General features: G+C 43.5%; 1 protein-coding gene across 3 annotated transcripts; it reads right to left on the bottom strand.

Moving 5' to 3' along the window:
- Window positions 1–214: 214 nt before the first annotated feature.
- On the bottom strand, window positions 215–16,753 carry TICAM2 (toll like receptor adaptor molecule 2). 3 transcript variants are annotated; one of them, XM_019555023.1, is made up of 3 exons: window positions 8,590–8,965; window positions 8,434–8,507; window positions 215–1,047 (listed from the first exon to the last, which is right to left on the bottom strand). In XM_019555023.1, exon 3 carries the CDS (start codon window positions 1,016–1,018, stop codon window positions 332–334), a length of 687 nt encoding a protein of 228 aa, XP_019410568.1. In that variant the 5' UTR covers window positions 1,019–1,047; window positions 8,434–8,507; window positions 8,590–8,965; the 3' UTR covers window positions 215–331. The 3 variants fall into 3 exon arrangements, with proteins under 3 accessions (XP_019410568.1, XP_019410570.1, XP_019410569.1); XM_019555025.1 differs by lacking the exons at window positions 8,434–8,507; window positions 8,590–8,965 and adding an exon at window positions 16,697–16,753; XM_019555024.1 differs by lacking the exon at window positions 8,434–8,507 and having other exon boundaries at window positions 8,590–8,625.
- Between the last annotated feature and the right edge of the window lie 1,668 nt (window positions 16,754–18,421).

Raw genomic sequence — 18,421 nt, 5'->3', positions numbered from 1 at the left:
TGTTAGTACTATACTGCTTCCAGTAGTAATTACAATGTGCAAGGAACTGTACAGTCTTACAGGAAGGCAGACCTTACAGTATAAAGACAAAACAGACAGGGATAGGGAGAAGTAGTACATCAGGACAGGTAACAACAAACTGTTTGGATAATAATGCTGAAAAACACTCAGGTGAAAATATGCCTTTGTGAGAGAATTTTCCACTCATGTAGGCTAATATGTTAAAAACAATTCACTCATCTGATAAGAAAAAAAGTAAATTCTATCCCTTCTTTTCCACAATAGTTGTCAAAGTATCTGTCTTTGCATGTGTCTTCTACCATAACAACAGCTAGTGCCTCTCTTTCATTTTCTCTGTCTTCCAAATTGCTTGTTGTTGTCTATATTTAGACTCCTGGAAAAGCTTCTGTACTTGTTTAGCAAAGGCAGGACTGTTTTCTTCCAGTGCATTAATAGTCTGCAGGACCAAAGGAGTCTTCTCCCTTGGAAGTGGATTATTCAGTGGCCTTACTGGTATGACAGAGTTGTATTTATGCTGTTTGTTAAGAGCGTTGATCAGGGAAGTATAAGACTGAAACTCAACCCAAGCCTCACTTAGGAAGTTTTCTGTCAACAATATAATAGTCCATGCTGACCCATTAACAGCATCTTTTAAGTTTTCTAAGACATGTCTCCCACAAGGCATTTCTGCAAAGATTATTCCAGGTTTAACACAAAATTTATTTTGTAGCAGGTGCTGGACTCGGATGGCTTCATCTATATCCTTCTCAGCATGCAAAATCACAAACTTGTAAAAAACATCCTCAGGATCTTCATCATTGTTGGGGATTTCTGAAGCAGTTGTGGAGGGCTCTTCTATTTCAACAGACAGGTCATACAATTCATAGTTTTGTTTCGAATCTCTCTGACATGTATCCACATTGTTACCCTCGTAGGTGTTATCTGATGGGGGCGGAGGATTTTGTCTGGAGTTAGTGCTGCCCATTATGATAAATGGAAATGTCCAAAGACGGTGCATTCATATGACTGGCATCTATTCTTCCCATTCTAAAAATAAAAAATGGAAAAGCTGTTGAATCTTTATAACAACCTATACTTGTATAGGAGAAATAAGTACCAGAAAGATACTTGTCACAATCCTGTAATAATGTGAACTGCTTGTCTAACTAGGGCAGGCTATAATTCATCCTAATGAAAGAAAAGCAGAAATGCTGAAAAGGACCTTGCAGCAACAGTGGGCATTAAATTACATGTGGACTACCATGGCAGCCAAGAAAACAAGCAATTCTAAGCTAAAGACTCAGCCACCATGTAAGATACCAGGACGTAACTAACAATTTTAAGGCCCTCTGGCAAAATTACACTTAAAATATCCTGTATGCAAGTCCCTCATATTCTGATTTGCTGACCTCTTTCTGATTGTATCAGAGAAAAATCAGAGCCTAGGTTTAACATACTATATAAAATACCTACATTACACAGGAAGCTTTCCCCAAGCTAAGACATATGTGCACAAAATGCTGTAGGAAAGTGCATAACTTACACACAGGGACTAATTAGAGAGCCACTTGATGACCTCCCAGATTTAATGAATTCCAAACAATATTTCAGAGTTCTGATTTTTTGCACCCCTGTAACACAAATACATACTTGAGGTCCAATTCCATTTCCACTGAAGTCAATGTAAGATTCTAATCTGGAAGACTGTAGTAAGAGCTGGAAGGGACCTCATAAGGTCATTTAGTTCAGCCCCCTGCTCAAGGCAGGATCAGCCCTGACTAAACCATCCCAGTCAAGTGGCTGTCTAATCTTCTACTGAAAATTTCCAGGGATAGAGATTCCACAGCTTATCTAGGGCAGGGCATCTACGTGTGCCTATTAATGTGCAGCAAGTAATAGCTTGCCCTAGAGCTTATTTCTGCCAGGTGTGTGTCTGTATGTCCCCAGGATTGCAGCACATTGAGCCAGGGCAGAGTAGCCCTGGCTGGCAGGGGACCCCAGGCATCACAGATATTTGAAGACTATTAGCAAATCCCCCTCAGTCTCCTTTTTCTCCAACCTCAATAACCTTAGTTTGTTCAGTCTTTCCTCATAAGGCATGCTTCCCAGGCCTGTAATCATTTCTGTCATTCTCTGCTGAACTCTTTCCAATCTGTCCACATCTTTCCTGAAGTGTGGGGCCCAAAACTGAATGGAGCAAAATTGCTGTACTGCAGTTTACCAGTTCCAAACAGAGTAGAATCAATTCCTTTAATTTGCAAGAGATCTTATAACTCACTGTAACCCCAAGTCCTTTGTAGCAGTATATCAGCTTAGGGAAAGGGACAAGTGGGGTCTGCCAACCATGTCCTAGTCTATATTTGTAAATACAATTATTCTATTCTAAGTGCAGGACTTTGCACTTGTCCTTGCTGAATTTCATCTGATTGACTGTGGACCATTTATCTAGTTTATCCCAGTCATTCTTGATCCTAGCTCTACCGTCAAGTATCTGCAACTCTACCCAGCTTGGTGTTGTCCACAAATTTGCTAAGCATGCATTCAATCCCATTGTCCACATCATGAATGATGTTATTGTGGCAGTGTGTTTTAAGGGGACAAGCAGCCTGCAAGTGGTGGGGGTGCTAAAGAGGGACCCACTTGACAGGGAAAGGGCTGGGCTTACCTGGGGGATAAGTCCAGCCCCTGCACAGGAGCAGGCAATAGGATTTTGGAGGCTACAAAAAGGTGGGCTTAGCTAGGAGATAAGCCCAGACCTGATTGGACCAAGATGTAAGTTCTTGGAGGCTGCTGAGAGGGAACGTCATTGGGCAAACAGGCTGCAGGTGGGGCAGGAGGCAATTGGGGCCCCATGACCAGGGAAGTGACTGGCCTTAAACAGAATATAAGCCTAGGCCCCTGAGTTGAGCCAGCAGTAGGCCAGGGAGGTTATAGAAGGAACATTTCAGTAAGATAGCTCCAGCTCTTGACTACCAGTGTGGAGAATGCAGCCTCTGGCAGTCTAGCCTTGAGTCACAAAGGCAGGAGCTCCAGGCAGCAGGACAGCAGCTGAGATCTTGAAATGCTGAGGTAAGCAACTCTACCAGCCTAGGGAATAGGGGAGTAGTAGTTGGGTGGAGACAGAGTTGTGTATGCAGGCAAGTGACTGAGGGTTTAAGACTAGACCCAGAGAGATCTTCACCGCCAAGAAGGACTACTGCTGGAGACAGAGCCCAAGGGGGGCAAGTCAGGCTAAGGGAGCCCTAGGTCTCAACTGGCCAGAGGTGGAGCCAGGGCCCAGGAGGGGCTGTAGCTGAACATGCCAGTCCTAGAAGAGTGTGTGAGAGCTGGGCCAGGGGGTCTGAAGGCTTGTAGCCCAGGGGGGAGAGGTGGGGGAGGGCAGGAAGCCTATAGGTTGGAGGATTGAGCATGAGCTTAGAGAAATCAGAGGCTGAGAATGAGACCAGTGGGCTTGGGAGCCCAGAAGGGAGGTGTGACATCAGTGGGGGAGAAAGGTCAAAGCATCTGTAACTGAAGAGGGGCAAGGATACCCAGGGCAGGATAACCAAGGAGATGTCCTGGGCAAAACAGAAAATTGCACCCTACTGGGGTTCAGGGTCACAGTGGTGGGGCTGTTTTTGGTGGGGCAGTCCCTGTAAAGTGCCACTGGTGACAAACCCCAGGGAAAGAGGAGTATGGGATGTCCAAAAACCCCAGTCCCTGCTGCCTTGTGACTTATCCAGTGGAAAGGGAAATGCTAAAGCAGCATACCCTGACAGAAAAGCAACTGGAGGTTCACAGAGAAAGAAAGGGATCAGAAGATACACAAGTCCAGAGTCTAGAAAGGGACTCGGAGTGAGCTCAGAAGATCCAAGGTCCTAGAGAGAGAGAGAAGGGGCCAGAGGACCTATAAGCTCAGGGCCCAGAAAAGGACTAGGAGTGTGATCAGAGGATCCAAGGGCATGCAGAGAGAAAGAAACGGATCAAAGGACCCATGAGCCCAGAGTTCAGAAAGGAAGTGGGAGTGGGGTCAGAAGATCCAAGGGCCAAAGAGCAGGTCCCAGCCAAAGGGTCATGTGAGCATGGGAGGCCAGGGACCTGTAGCCCAAAGGGGGCATGAGGCAGAATCAGTGACTTGTAGCTCAGGAGGGTGTACAGGGTCAAGGGGTAAAGAACGTAGAGAAAAGCAGAATGGTATCAAAGGGTCCAAAGGCCTAGAAAGTGGACAAATGTGAGACCAAGGGGTCTGAGAGCCCAGAGAAGGGGCTAAGAGAGGGTGAAGATCAGAGAAAGATGCCATCTGAGAGGCTTGTGGCATGGTGTAGGAGTGAATGGAGCCATGAAATTAGCCCTTAAGGCAAGGACCACACACACCTGGTAGTCATTAGCAGGAGATCATGTCTGGAAACCCTTGGGGCAGACTCCCTTTTATAACTATAACATACACCAAGGTATGGCAGGGTAGAGAGAGAGCAGGGTAGAAAAATAATTGTTTTGGTTTCCAGGGGCTCATAGCCAACCCTGGATTAGGTGCCCTGCTATAGTTATACAATACAGGACCCAGGACAGACCTCTGGGAAATATCACCTGATACTTCCTCCCAACTAAACACTGAGGCATGGATTGAGCATGATGATCCAACCTGCTGTGTATTTACCTTACAGCACTTTCATGTAGTCTACATTTTCTTAGTTTGTTGTGGAAGACAGTGTTGAAAGCATTGGTAAAGTCAAGGTACAGAATCATCCACAGAGCTTATGACCGTATATCATATCAAGTTGGTCAGACATGGGGAGTTGATTCTTCGAGAATCCATGCTGCCTCTTTCTGATCTCCTTGTTTTCCTCTAGAAGCTTCAATGTAAGACTCCTTGAGCATCTGCTTCACGATCTTTCCAAGTGTCAAGGTCAGATCTGTAATTCCCTGTATCCTCCTTCTTTCCTTCCTTAAAGACTAACAATATATTTGCCATTCTCCAAACATCCAGGGCCTCATCTGACCTTCACAAGTTCTGAAATAGGATAGCCAATTGGTCTAAAATTACCTCAGCCAATTCCTTCAGTACACTATGGTGTATCCCATCTGGCCCTGCTGACTTGAAAGCAGCTAGCATTTCTAAGTAATTCTAAATCTGTTCTTCCACTACTGTAGGCTGTTCCTCCTGGAACTATTTGCCACATCTACAGTCGAACATATGGATCTCAAATCAACCTCCTCAGTCATTTGTGGAGTCCCCAGTGACTTTCCTATTTACTGAAAGGCTGTCATCCTTGTATTGAAAGATCATTGCTAACAATGATGACAAATTCTTTGAGATCAACCCAGCAGAGCTAATATTTACTATTTAATTTTAAAAATCTGTCCCATCTAGAACTTACTTGAAGTGACATGATCAGTTTGCCTTTGCTTTCATTATAATTTTATAATCAGATGATAATAATTAGACCAAGTGAGTAAACGATAAATTGCATCACAATATCCATAACCTTTTTAGAAGGGGCTAATTATTCATTTAGAACATAAAAGGGAACCGTTATTGGGCACTCTGCTCAAGCAGCCCTATTACAATATTTACTCAAATACAAGATAACCCTGAATATAAAATGCCAACCCCCAATAATTAAATTCTATATATGCAGAATGTATAAATTTGTTATTTCCTTGGCACATAATCAAATTATTGGAGGTTTCCTTGACTCTGTCCCCCTCTACCACTGCTACAGCAGGAAAAAATAGATCTCGGGGGGGGGGGGGGCAGGTGCCCCCCTTGCCCTCTGCACTAATGACTAGAACTGGGTGTTCTTGTCATTAGTACTAGGATGCTTCAAAACCGTATATGTAGATAAGATGCATAGCAACCTGGTCCACCTCTACTTCATAGGAGGAAGGGCTACACCAGTAATTTACAACAGTTTGAGAAGGGGGAGGGACCGGCAGATTCTGAGTGAACTGTCTGGGGCTCTGTTTGTTGTTTGCCAAACATTTAAGGCTGGTGAAGAAACAGGAATAATTGGAAATAGGAAAGAAAGGCACAGTTCAACTGCTGGAGTGAAGAGGAAGTTGAGATGTATTCAGTGTAATGGCTCACCATGACTTTGAGTCAGCACTGAGGGAGACTGAGTGCAACAGGCCCTACCTTATATCTTACTCAGACAGGCTCTACTAACCTACCCTTGTGGTAGGCTCCTGTCTTAGCCACCTGCAGAGGGTTTAGATTGAGTGTGATTGCAGGTAGAAAGGTAAGAAAGATTGACTGACTTAAGAAAAACACAACTATGCATAGTAACAAGACAAATGATGACAGACCAAACCAACTTGTTTCAGCAACTTATCGGCAGTCCCTCTGATGCCTGATATACAGCAAGCTTCTCTTTCCATAAAGTTCAGTAAGGTCAGGCATCCCCTCAGATAGCGTTGTCCAGGGTGTCAGGAAGGACCCTGGAATGCAGTTCTTGGGCTCCTCAAGGTCCACAGGGCCACTGATCTAGGCAATAGCTAACTAATTCTTTTCACAGAGCTGCATCTTCCTTCTGAATGGTTTCTAGATATTTCAGCTATTTTATGTCCTCTGAAAGACACTGATAATGTACGACCACTTAGATTCCTTTTTTTTCAAGCTGTCCTTAGACTGACCAATAATGGTGTAAGCCTTGCACTCCTCTGATAAGCCACAGGGCCTTACTACTTCCAGGCTTTGCTAAATTTACTAGGCCTTATTTATACAAGTCCTCACTACATCATAACCTATAATTAGGCTTTTAGCAACAACTTATAGCTTAATATGTAAACAAATACAGAAAAACACTTAATCTAATCTTCATAGAGCTTCCAGCAAGCACTTTTATTACACAGACCTACTTTTTAGCTGCTACAGGCTCCCATCAGCATCTCAGTCTTTTGACTAAAATCAAGCATTTTGGCACAAAGGAGAGGGGCCAGAGCCAGCCCTGACACCTCCCAGTACCAGCCTGGTACTGCAGGACCTCCAGACCTGGTGCCTAGTTCCTACAAAGGGAACACACACCTGTTTGGTTTGTGGGGGGTTTTTTGTTTTGTTTTGTTCCTGCCCCTCCCCCCACCCAAGGGCCACATACCAAAAAAGGTTCCCATCAACATGTTTGCCCAGTGTGAGCCATGTGTTGTACAGTTATGCTTCGTGTTGGCTGTACTTAATCATCTTTATATTTGGCTTCCATTACTGAGCACTAGCTGCTTTTGGCAGCAGTTTAAAGATAGATAATATATTTAATGAGGTTTCCTTGTATGTAAATATAAGATAAGGGTTTTTCCCCCCAATCAAAACTCCTCATCTTATATTTGAGTGAATATGGTAGCATACTGACACTTGTATATCATGTTGCCTTGCTAAGAAGAGAGTGATTTGCTACAGCCTGGGCATAACAACACTGGAGGACTGACAGTGGGCTTTCAGCGTATGAAAAGTACTCTTTTTCTCTTTTAAGGGGAATTTTCCCATGTAGCTATTCTAAAGAGACTGCTGCTGAATTTCTATTTCAGCACAACACCTCCGTATTTATTTCCCTTTAAAAATGCTGACCCACAGTAGCATACATTCCCACTAATGCTTTCATCTGCTTTATCATCACATAACAAAAATTCAGCTGCCTGTAATTATGTCACTGCCATAAACCATACACTTGCTGCTTCTTTTAGGCAATTATTATTCATAAGGGAATAACAATTAAAGAGTGTGCCAGTTGCTGAATTATTCCACTATATAAATTTATACGTATATGTAGATGATTGTCCAACTGCTTAAGGTGCCTTTTCTAGGACTTTAATCAGATTAATTCAATACAGACTGCTAGTTTATAGGTGGTAGTGTTAATTTTTTATGTGCCTGCTTTTATGAATGGTTCCATTTGTTTATTTTCATACACAGAAATTCTTATTTAGAAAGGCATCATAGGGTAATAACATCAGAGAACATTTTCTCATATTCCATAGATTAGACATTACCATCTGGTAGGTTTGCTCCTGGAAAGTAATATTGTGAAATGGAACACCTGACCAAGTAATATAATTACAGCTCCATTCCTGTAAACACTTTTCACAGTGACTAGCTCCAGTGGCTTTACAGTAATATTCATGAAAAATAATATTTATAAATTGACATGGACTATATCCATATCTTTTAATTTATTCTCTGTTGATTAATACACTCTAGTAATGTTAAGCTGGCTTTTGTTTCCTTGTTTTTGGTTTGATTTCCACAGCACACATATGGACTTGTTACTGTAATTCAGTGCTGGGTGAAGCATTCATGCCTGAGCAAGTAATAATACTCTTGTTTCGTGTTTGGTGTTTTTTGGTTGGTCTTTTTGGCAGCTCTAGACAGCTTTGATTTCTGGTGGAACAGCACCACCTTCTGACACACACATTTTATACAACTTCCCACTTATAATGTAGTAATTTTTTTTTTAAATGCCTTACAGAATTAATTCACAGCCAAGATGATCCATTCTGCTTCCATGAATAGAGGGGAGTGAAATCAGTAGATCCTGTTCCTAGAACACAGAGTATGTCATGCTGTTCTCATTTACTTTGGTTTTACACTTAATTCCACTGACTCCAGGGATTGATGCTGACCTCTTGACTTCTGTGGTTATGAACAACAGAGGATGTGAGGCCACACAGTTCTACAATTTTTCCTCTGTCCCTGTGAACTCTAGGAAGATCCTCTACTGCAATTCTGGCTGGGATCAGTGCTTCAAAAGACTTGACAATAAGAGTATAAAGAGGTGGAGCTGACCATCTGCTACAAGAACCTGTAAAGAAGGTGGAAAACTGTAACTTTACAAAACATGCCTGCCTCAGTTTCCCACAATGCCAGTTTGGCTGTCCTTTCCCACATGCAGTATTTCCCAGCACTGCATTTAACTATGTTAAGTACAAAAAAGGGAAGCAATATGAGAAGGTTTACAAGACATTGACATGTCTTTTTGGAGTTCATATTCTTGATCAAGGTTTTGTTTTTCGGGGTTTTTTTGTTTTTTCTTGTTATGGTAAGCTTTTGTTCAGTTGGGTTTTGGAGGACAAGGATAAGAATGTAAGGAAAGGAAGAAACCTTTCTTGAAACACTGCAACCCAAACCTTGATGGCATTCAGATGACAGTGTAATGCACACTTATTTGATAAACTTTTCCCCATAATTTCTGCTCTTACAGGTAAATACATAAAATCCAATTAATGAAAATATGCTCTTCTGTCTAATACCACTGGCAGAGAAGAAAACCTTTTTTTTAATATGGATGCATGTGCTTTCTACTACTTTGCAAATGATGTTAACTGCCTTAAATATTTCTTAGGAAATGAGGTAAACAAAATAGACATTAGTTTTAACTCCTTGAATTGTACTTGGGAATACTGTAATTTAAGAATAGTATTCAATACATTAAATCACACCTAGGGAGGCACTTACAGGCAGAACACTAGAGTATCCTTGTCTTTGCCTGTTCTTCCCTGGTGCCATTAACAAGCACCAAGTGCTGCATCTCTGATCTTGAGCTGTTACTTGGTGATACTACTATTAGGGGAAAAAATGCTATTTTATTTGAACTGAAATTTTCGTTTTAAAAAGTGTTAATTTAGGCAAAATTTTCCATGAAGAAAGTATTTTGAAGTGAATTTTTGTTTCAGAATTACTGCATTTTGGAAAACTAAAAAATTTTATTTTGAATTTCCTTTTCTCCGTTTCTATATGTGTATTCTTTATGCACAATATCCATGTAATAGGTGTAGTAGTCATGCTTTTGGCTCACTGTATTGGGATGAACAAGACTCTAACTTTTGACTCCAATAAGCTGAAAGTAAATCTGTTTCCATTTCAGCAAGGGTTGCCTCTCCAGCTGCAGAGCCATTCCCTTCCCATTTTCCTCCTACACAGAGTTGCACACTTTAATACTAGCACCTCCTTCCTAATGCTCATGAGGCTTTGGTAGTGGTTCCAGGACCAGTGAAACATGTCAACTAACCTACTCATGTATGTTAGTAGTATTTTTCACTCGGTCACTACTAAGAGGCAATTGCTCTTTATGGTTTTTAAGAATAGAAAGAAACATTTATTTTCTAGATTAATTATAAGGGGGGGCGGAAAGAGATGAGTTGAAGAGCTGTGTCAAACTGTTTCATGAAACACAAGAAAAGACTACTTGATTCACATGTCAAGTTTCCGCTTGCTTGTGCTATACTGAAACTGTTTAAAACAACTTTTTTTTACTATACAAAAGTTTATTTTCAGTATCTTTCAATGGTGAGGAGTATGCTACCTTTAATGATATTTAAAATTAAAATGCAATAGATTTCTTTTTCAGTTAGTGTGTATTTTAAAATATCAACAGAAATACAAACTACTGGATTTACTCAAATCCAAGATGACGTTTTTCCCTAATCCACATGGGAGGGGGAAGCTTTGTCTTTAGATTCCAGTATCCTCAGGACAGGCTGAATCCAGAACTGCCCTGGGGCAGGGTGGCTCATGAAATGGGGGAGAGGGTTCATGGTGGGGGGGAGCGCAGGGGAAACTACAGAGTGGGGGTTTGGGATGCAGAGGGAAGATCATGCTGTGGAAGAAAGGAGGTACACAGGGGAGACCAATGGTGTAAACCTTGTGGGCAGCACATAGGAGACTGTGCAGCCCATCCCCTTGTCACCTGCTGTTTCCTCTCCCCACTCCCCACTAGTTACCTTTTGGCTCAAGCTCCTGCTCCAGCCCTTCTAACTCAAATCCAGCTGGGTTCAGTGCTACTGCTTCTGCCTGGCCAGGCTGGGCTGGGACCACTGCTGCTGACTGCCCTAGTACTGGAGCTGAGCTAAAGCTATCCAGAAGGTAAACTGAGGGGGAGAAAGCAGTAAGGGAGCTGGTATAGGCATGGGGTAAGTAAAAGGGGACCACGTGGTAGGAGGCCACAGGGCAAAGGGGGAAGGCAGCAGAGGGGGCATGCAGTGAGGAGGCAAGGGAATAGGGGGCAAGTGGCAACAGGGAGACAGGCATCAGGGAGACAGGAACAGGCATAGGGGGGCAAGAGGCAGGGGCACAGCCACTTGCTCCCTGGCACTGCTTCCCCCCACCACAGTAGCAGGGGGGATACATTTAAGATGATCCTCCAATAATTAGATTCTGTACATAGAAAATTATAAAAAATGTATTATTTCCCATGTATATAATCTAATTATTGGAGGGTCATCTTAAATTCAAAGTCATCTTTGGATTTGGGTAAATACAATATATTTCAATGTTACTGACATGTTGCTGCATTTCTTTTAAAAATTATTTTTAAGTGAAGGAAAAAATCCACAAAACATTACAAAAATTCTAACGCACAAAATGTTTCTGAAAAAAACATTTTCAGACATTCTGTTCCATGGAAAAATACTAAAAATAGTTTCAAATTAGAAAAAGAAACAAATTTTAATGTGCTAAAATTACCTAAAAAAAAAAAATGAAATTCCAAGTTTCAAGCAGCTCTGTCAGGTAACTCAGAAAGGGAGATATATCTGGTAAAGCTTGGAGGCTGCTAAACATGAACGAATGATAACCGCCCAACAAAATTCTTGCAGCCACCAAGCCATATCCAAGTAAAATCCATACTGGTAAGGACAAAAGATATTTGAAGAATTCATATAATGCCATAGTTACTCCACCATGACTTAAACTTACCCCAGAATGAAGGATTAAGACAATACTATGGTGAGCTCATCAGAATTAATTACTAATGTGCTGAGGTCAGGCATAACTCCCACTCATTGCATAGATGTTCATAGCTGTAAGGCACTGCCAAGCAATTCTTCCTGCTTTGAAGTTCAAGAAACACAAAGATCTAGTTCACATCTGAAGCCCAACCAAAGCACAGTATGCGTCACCTGGACATGGACTGGTCCCCAAACATGCCAGTACTATCCAAATTCAATGGGACCCTGTCCGCAACAGAGTACACTCTACGCCAGAGGTTCCCAACCCTCAGGCCACAGCTTGGTACCAGGCCACAAAGGATTGGCTGCCAATCTGAAAGTCTAGAAGTGACTGGCATACTGCAGACCAGCAGTATGCTGGCCACTTCTGGTCTGCAGTATGCTGGTCCGCAGTTTGCCAGTCCACGGTTTGCTGGTCCGTGGTCACCTCCAGTCCATGGTCACTTCTGGTCTGCAATTTGCTGGTCCACAGCCTAAAAAGGTTGTGAACAACTGCTTCACACTAAGAAATACTTGACTTCACTTCCAAACAGCAGCTTGGGTAGACTAGGTTGCCAACCTACCAAAGCATTTCCTGTTCAGAATTTCCTCTTCACTTTTTCACAGACCCTCTTCAGTTTTTCAAGTTTTTCTGATCTGTATCAGAGATGTCAAACTCACCCTGGACCATCAAGCTCCTCACAGGCTAGAACTAGATCTGAACCTGGTGAGCTATAGCAGCTGCAGGGGTTAAGGAAGCTATCACTTGCTCCCCTGCCACCAACATGCAGTTTCAACAGACCTCCATACCAAGAATTTCACTGATGAGCCATGTTCTCAACCACCCCACACCTAAATTCCTGGCCCCTCTAGAAGCCTTAAGCTATATGTTTCAGAGCATGCAAACACATACTATTCAGGATCATAGGTGCCGACTTTAATTTTTGCCAGGGGGAGGGGGCCTAAGAAGATGGACATGCAGAAAGTGTTATGCATTTCAGGCCCTCTTCTTGAGGGGGGCCAGGGCCCTCAGGCCCCCACGTACTCAGCATCTCTGCCTAGGAATTATTGTGCCAAAATCATTCTTTTTAAAAAAGATTTACAGTCTCATTAGCTTTACAAAGAATGTTTCCTTGGGATTACAGTGCCACAATCATTTTAAAGAGTAAAACAATGCAAGGTTTTCTCTAGCATCTCTGCTACTTCCCATTCATTTTAATCACTATCCTCACCCCTTGGCATTCCCATGGATTTACTGTCAGATCTGAAGAGTCATATGTATGCGGTATTATCTTGCTGTTTATGTTGTTCAGATACCATTTCTGTATTTTAAGTTATGCTATTTTTTTCAGAAAGTATTGACTTTGCAGATTCCATATGCAAGGTCATCTCTTTTGCCCATATTTTTTCTACTTAAAAGATCTGCAAGCCATCTGTCTCCTTAATAAGATGTTTCTCAATAGCCTCAAGGCTGATTCTGCTCCCTTTAAAAAACAAACAAACAAAACTTTGTCTCTCTGTTTATCATTAATCACTTGCCTCGATTTTAAAATCTGGCTTTGCAATATTTATCAATGTGTTACTGCCACAGTAGTCTCCTCTTTTCTCTTCTGATATCAAACCCAACTATGCAGCAGTTGCTTCAGCTCACTGCAGTCCTAATACTGCTAAAACTATACGATATTATTTTAACTTTATTACAGTTGTGATTTTATTTACCAAACAAATCAAGTGAAACCTGTGCCCTTCCCTTTTGGAAGAAAATCATTTTTTAAGAAAAGTTCTCCATGTCATCTTTACAAAAAAGCATTTTTTGTCTCCCAAATTTGCTTTTGGTGTTACTTGATAAAATAGTACCATCATACTAATACAGAATATGCTCTTGTGATTTATGATTTCTTTATATAAACTGGTTAAGAGTTAAAAATTAAGAGTAAAAGAGAAATCTCAAAACCCAACTTCAGTAATTTTCAGAACTACAAATTTTACTTCTTCCCATTTAGCTAATTATTATTAGCATTTGGCAGGAAGTCACAAGACAAGCAAAGATGAAACAGCAGCTGCCAAAGATTCTTGTCTGGCATTTGGAGTGCATTCTTGTAATAAATAACAGACTTGCCTTTCACCATCATCAGGTATGAAATAAAAACAGCTAAAATGAGACAAAAATAGTTCAAGCAGAGAGAGTACATTTTATTTACTAAGTTATAAAATGTATGTTATTATGCCCTCTCCGCTGTTGTCTACATAAGAGCAAAAAGGGAAGAGAGAAAAAGCAATTTATATAGTTGCACTGTGAGTTCTCAAATAGCCACAGCTCAGTTAATCTTCCTTTTTCATATTGTCGTACTAAACTAGACACTCAGGGGAGCAATAGCACTGGGTCTCAGTATTCACCAGAGCTGTCTCTCAACTACTAATTTATTCAATACATTTTATATGCCAAAGGGATAGACAATATTTCCATCAGCTGAAACTGAAAGTCATTAAACAGGAATGTCCAACTCATCCCTAGTTGCATCTGGCTCTCTGAATTAAAGTCAGTTTAAAATCTATTGGGCTACTGACTGGCATATTGTTTTATCTCCCACTGAGGATGGAGTCCTGAATATTCTATAATCTAGACTGCAGGGAACCTATAAAGCCCTATAAAGTTGTTGTGCCCAATTCAGCAATGCAAAAGCTGCAATATCGCATTAAAATCTCTAAAGTCAAGACACCTCTCTTACGGTCAGTTCAACTTCATTTCCATATGAAAACTTTTAACTACAATTAATTTGAGTAGTATCTAAAATGGCAATAATTTGAGAGGAAAAAATAGCTTAGGGACAAAACACTGTGAAAAATTCCAAGTAAACAGCATGGCCCACTGTTTTCACTGTAGACAGTCAATTTCCCTGTTTTGTTCCTTGGATTTCTCATAGCGATAAAAAAAGAAGAAACACTGACAAAAATATTTTATAAGAATGCACCTAAATTGAGACTAGATTCAATGGCAGGGATCCTGCATGAAATGACCTGTATGGACTTCTGACATTAGAATCTTCGGGATTTCAAGTCAGTAATAATGTCCCTTCAAGAATTTGAAACCTGCATTTCATTTTAAAAGTATGGCAACATGTCCCTATTTATTCAAAAGTTCATGACTGACTACAGAGCTGGAAAGGCTCAAACAGATTTCATAGACATTAGGGCTGGAAGGGACCTTGGAAGATCATCGAGTCCAGCCCCCTGTTTTTAATCAATTATTTCAGAATAATATTTGATCATAAATAATGTTTTAATATTCAGTTTCTAAGCCTCATTCCCACAGCGTAGACAGCCACATTGCAGGCTCCCACTGACAAAAAGCAAAAGTGTTAGTCTTCCTCAGCTTTGAACCCAGGCAGTTAGACTCACTCCAGCAAGATGGGGCTGACTGTTTAAGCCATTTTAAGTTAAACTCCTTGTCCTAGATTCATGCAAGCTGCTACAGGGAGGTGTGTGTGACAGGGGGTGGGGGTGAATTTCACAGAAAGAGAAGGGCAGGGCAGTACTGTTACCTCCTGCCCTGTGCCAGGGCTGAGGTAGGGGAAACAGTGTCACCTTGCAATACCCTAGAGCAGAGGTTTTTGGTACCGAGACCCATGTCTAAATACCGATGACCAGTCCCGACCAAGTGACCTTCACTCCTGATCTACTGCCCCCAAGTACTGCCCCACAGTATGGAACTCTGCCAGCTTGCAGGGCAAAAGCCACAGTTTCCTATGTTTCTCTCCTTTAAAGGAGAGTCCATTTTTAAAGTTTGTTCATGACCCTTTAACATATTCTTGCAACCCACTTTTGGGTTGAGACTCATGGGTTGAGAAATGCTGCTCTGGAGGGGTTTGGAGCATTGCCAGTGCAGTCCTTGGCTGGTCTAACTATTGCACATTTCTGGTCTTTGATATGCTCCTGGCACCCACAGTGGAAGGGAAAGGCTATTCCTGGGGTCCACCAAGGCAAGGACAAGGAAGACAGAAACTTTTGGAGACCCCAGGATAAGTCTGCTTCTATAAAATGTCAGTGACTAGGAAGAGAGGAGGGTAACCTGTTAGTCTCAGGAAAGCAGTGACAAATAGGCCTGTTAGTCTCAGGCAAAACACAGGGCAGGGTAGCACACCCAGAGCCATCCCTAGAGTACAGCAAATCAGGGTGACTGCCCTGGGCCCCATGCTTTGGTGGAGTCCCGTGGAGCCAGGCAGAGCAGCCATGGCCCCTTCTGCAGCGCCTCCCTGGAGCAGAGAGCTCAACCCCGCACCACGGAGGAAACACGGAGACCACCCTCCCTTATGGGGGTAACATGGCCCCACACAGGCTGATTTGCCCCAGGCCCCATACCCCACCCCACCAGCGTTGGCTCTGGGAGCAGCTTCAAGCCCTGCTATGTTTTCAAATGAAAGCTAACCAGAAACCACCTATTAAGAGTTTTCAAGCACTACCTTTACAGCTGGTTGGCTCTTTATGCCAGACAGGCATTTTTATGGCCCGGGAATGCAGCTGGCCTAAACTGATTGCACCACACACCTACGACCTGCATAGTTGAGGGAACATGTAGCAGGGGCCTTAGAGACTAACAGGCTCAGAAGAGGCAGGAGCTGCCCTGGCCAGCCAGCCACTCAGGCAGCGGCTCCCCACCTTCCTGGACCCGAGGCGCCCGGCTCTTCGCTTTCACTTGCATTTTGCAGTCTCCACGGTGGGTTTTGACCCCTTGGCAGGAGTTCCCAAGGCAGTGGCAGGTCCAAAGGGGCGTAGCACCCTGTGGCATCCCAACGACAAGTGCTGACACCCGGCGCAGGGCCTGCGGGCGGGGGGGGCACGGAGGTTTCTCCCTCGTGCTGAGCTGCCAAGGCGGCGGCACCCCCAAAGGGTCCAGCACCCCAGATACCCCTGTGGACTCTCCGCCTGGCTAGCCATACCTGCCAGCACCCCCCGCAGCGCAGCTCCCCCATGCCTCTGGGCTACCCTGTACGAGGCAGAAGGCAAATCCCCCCCATGTGATCCGTACCAGACCGGGGGCGGCGCGCAGGCGCAGGCAGATCCCAGCCCAGCGACAGCAGGCGGAAGCGGAAGCGGCTGCGGCTGACCTGAGGCCGGGGGGCGGCTGGCGTCAGCGCCGGGGCAGGGTCCAGGCTGCGCGGGCGGCGACCAGCTCTAAGCAGGAGGGGGTGGGTAAACCCAGAGCCGCTCTGTGTGCCCAGGGGTGCTTATAGACAACTCAAAACTTCCTAAATGATAAAAAAAAAACCCCTAAAACCCAGTATAACGTAAACTCCAGGCGCGACTCTGCATCATTTGAACAGGGCTGCAGATAATCTGACAGGAAAACCATAGGAATACAGCGATTACACTGAGTGGTGGGGGACAGATGTTGGAGAAAGCCTTGCATTGTTTTACTTCCAAAAAGAATACTTGTAGCACAATTAATTCCTGACCCTGGCTCGCATGTGCCTGACACTGGAGAGCCCCAGGGGGTGATTTCTGCCCCTGTAAGATTGCAGCCAGGAGGAAGAGAGGAGAGCAGCCTGAAGTCAGGCATCAAGCCTGTCAAGGCCACACCTTAGGGTCAAACTGGTCCAGAGGCATGAGCTGTCCTAGCCAGCCTCCCACCCTGTCCAGACTCAAACCACTGTGCTCATAGACCTGAGGAAGACCGTCTTGCCTTGCAAAGCTTGTCTGACTAGATTCCAGTTATGCACTTGGTCCCACAAAATGTATAGCAGCAGGAAATCCTTGCCTCATGTAATTTCTCAGATCAAGCGTAGTGGGCTTAACCTGGTGGGGGAAATCCCATGTCCCAAGAAGGCAGTTTTCCTGAACCGCGTCACAGGAGAACTGCTCTTCTGGCGTGGTTCAGTACCCACTGAGGTGCAGTAGCTTTAAAAGCCCAGTTTATGGAAATAGGAGTCTCCTCCCTTGCTAGCTCCGAGGCCCTTATGGCAAAAGGCAAGCAAAATGCAGGAGCATCCAAACCCCAAGCTGCCGGGCTTGGGCCTGCAAGTAGGATGCCTGCCAAAGGTTTTGGAAAGATCTGAAGCCTCAGGTGCAGGTGGAAGATGTTTGCCAGTAGTAGGGCCACTTATGGTTCCGAACTCTTGGATTTGGAATCAGTTTGGGCTAATTTGGCCTTGGATATAAATTATATTAAAAAAATTCTGGACCATCCCAGCTAAAGCATCACTACAGGTTTCCTTTGCTTTATGCTGTACATCAGAGGCTCCCAATCCCCAGGTTGCAGCCTGGTGCCAAGCTGCGAAAGGTTGGGTGCATGCCTGGAAGTGACCGTGGACTGGCAAACCATGGACTGGGAGCGACCGGCATACTGCAGGCTGGAGCCAACCCTTTTTTACCAAGTATAAAAAAGGGTTGGCTACCTGCCCACAGTATGCTGGTCACTGCTGGTCCGCAGCATAAAAAGGTTGGGAACCCCTGCTATACATATGTTCCTGGAAAATGGCACATGACTGAAATTCACATCCAGGGAACCCACTTGACAATGTAACAAATAGGGTTATGATACAAGACCTCAACTGTACTGACCCCCAGACCTAGTTCTACCACTTTTACAAGACAATTTTGGTACTCACAAACAGCAGAACATGATGGTGGGGAAGAATGTTTAGTTGGTATGACAAGATCATCACCAAATCATTAGACGCAGGGGTTGCTGTGGATGTAGTCTTTCTGGACTTCCGGAAGGCTTTCGACACTGTCTCTCACCCTGTCCTCATCA

This window comes from Crocodylus porosus, unplaced genomic scaffold, assembly GCF_001723895.1.
Source record: "Crocodylus porosus isolate Cpor-Errol unplaced genomic scaffold, CroPor_comp1, whole genome shotgun sequence".
Lineage (NCBI taxonomy): Eukaryota > Metazoa > Chordata > Crocodylia > Crocodylidae > Crocodylus > Crocodylus porosus.
The sequence above is the reverse complement of the archived record's forward strand: the minus strand, read 5'-3'. Positions and strand labels throughout refer to the sequence as shown.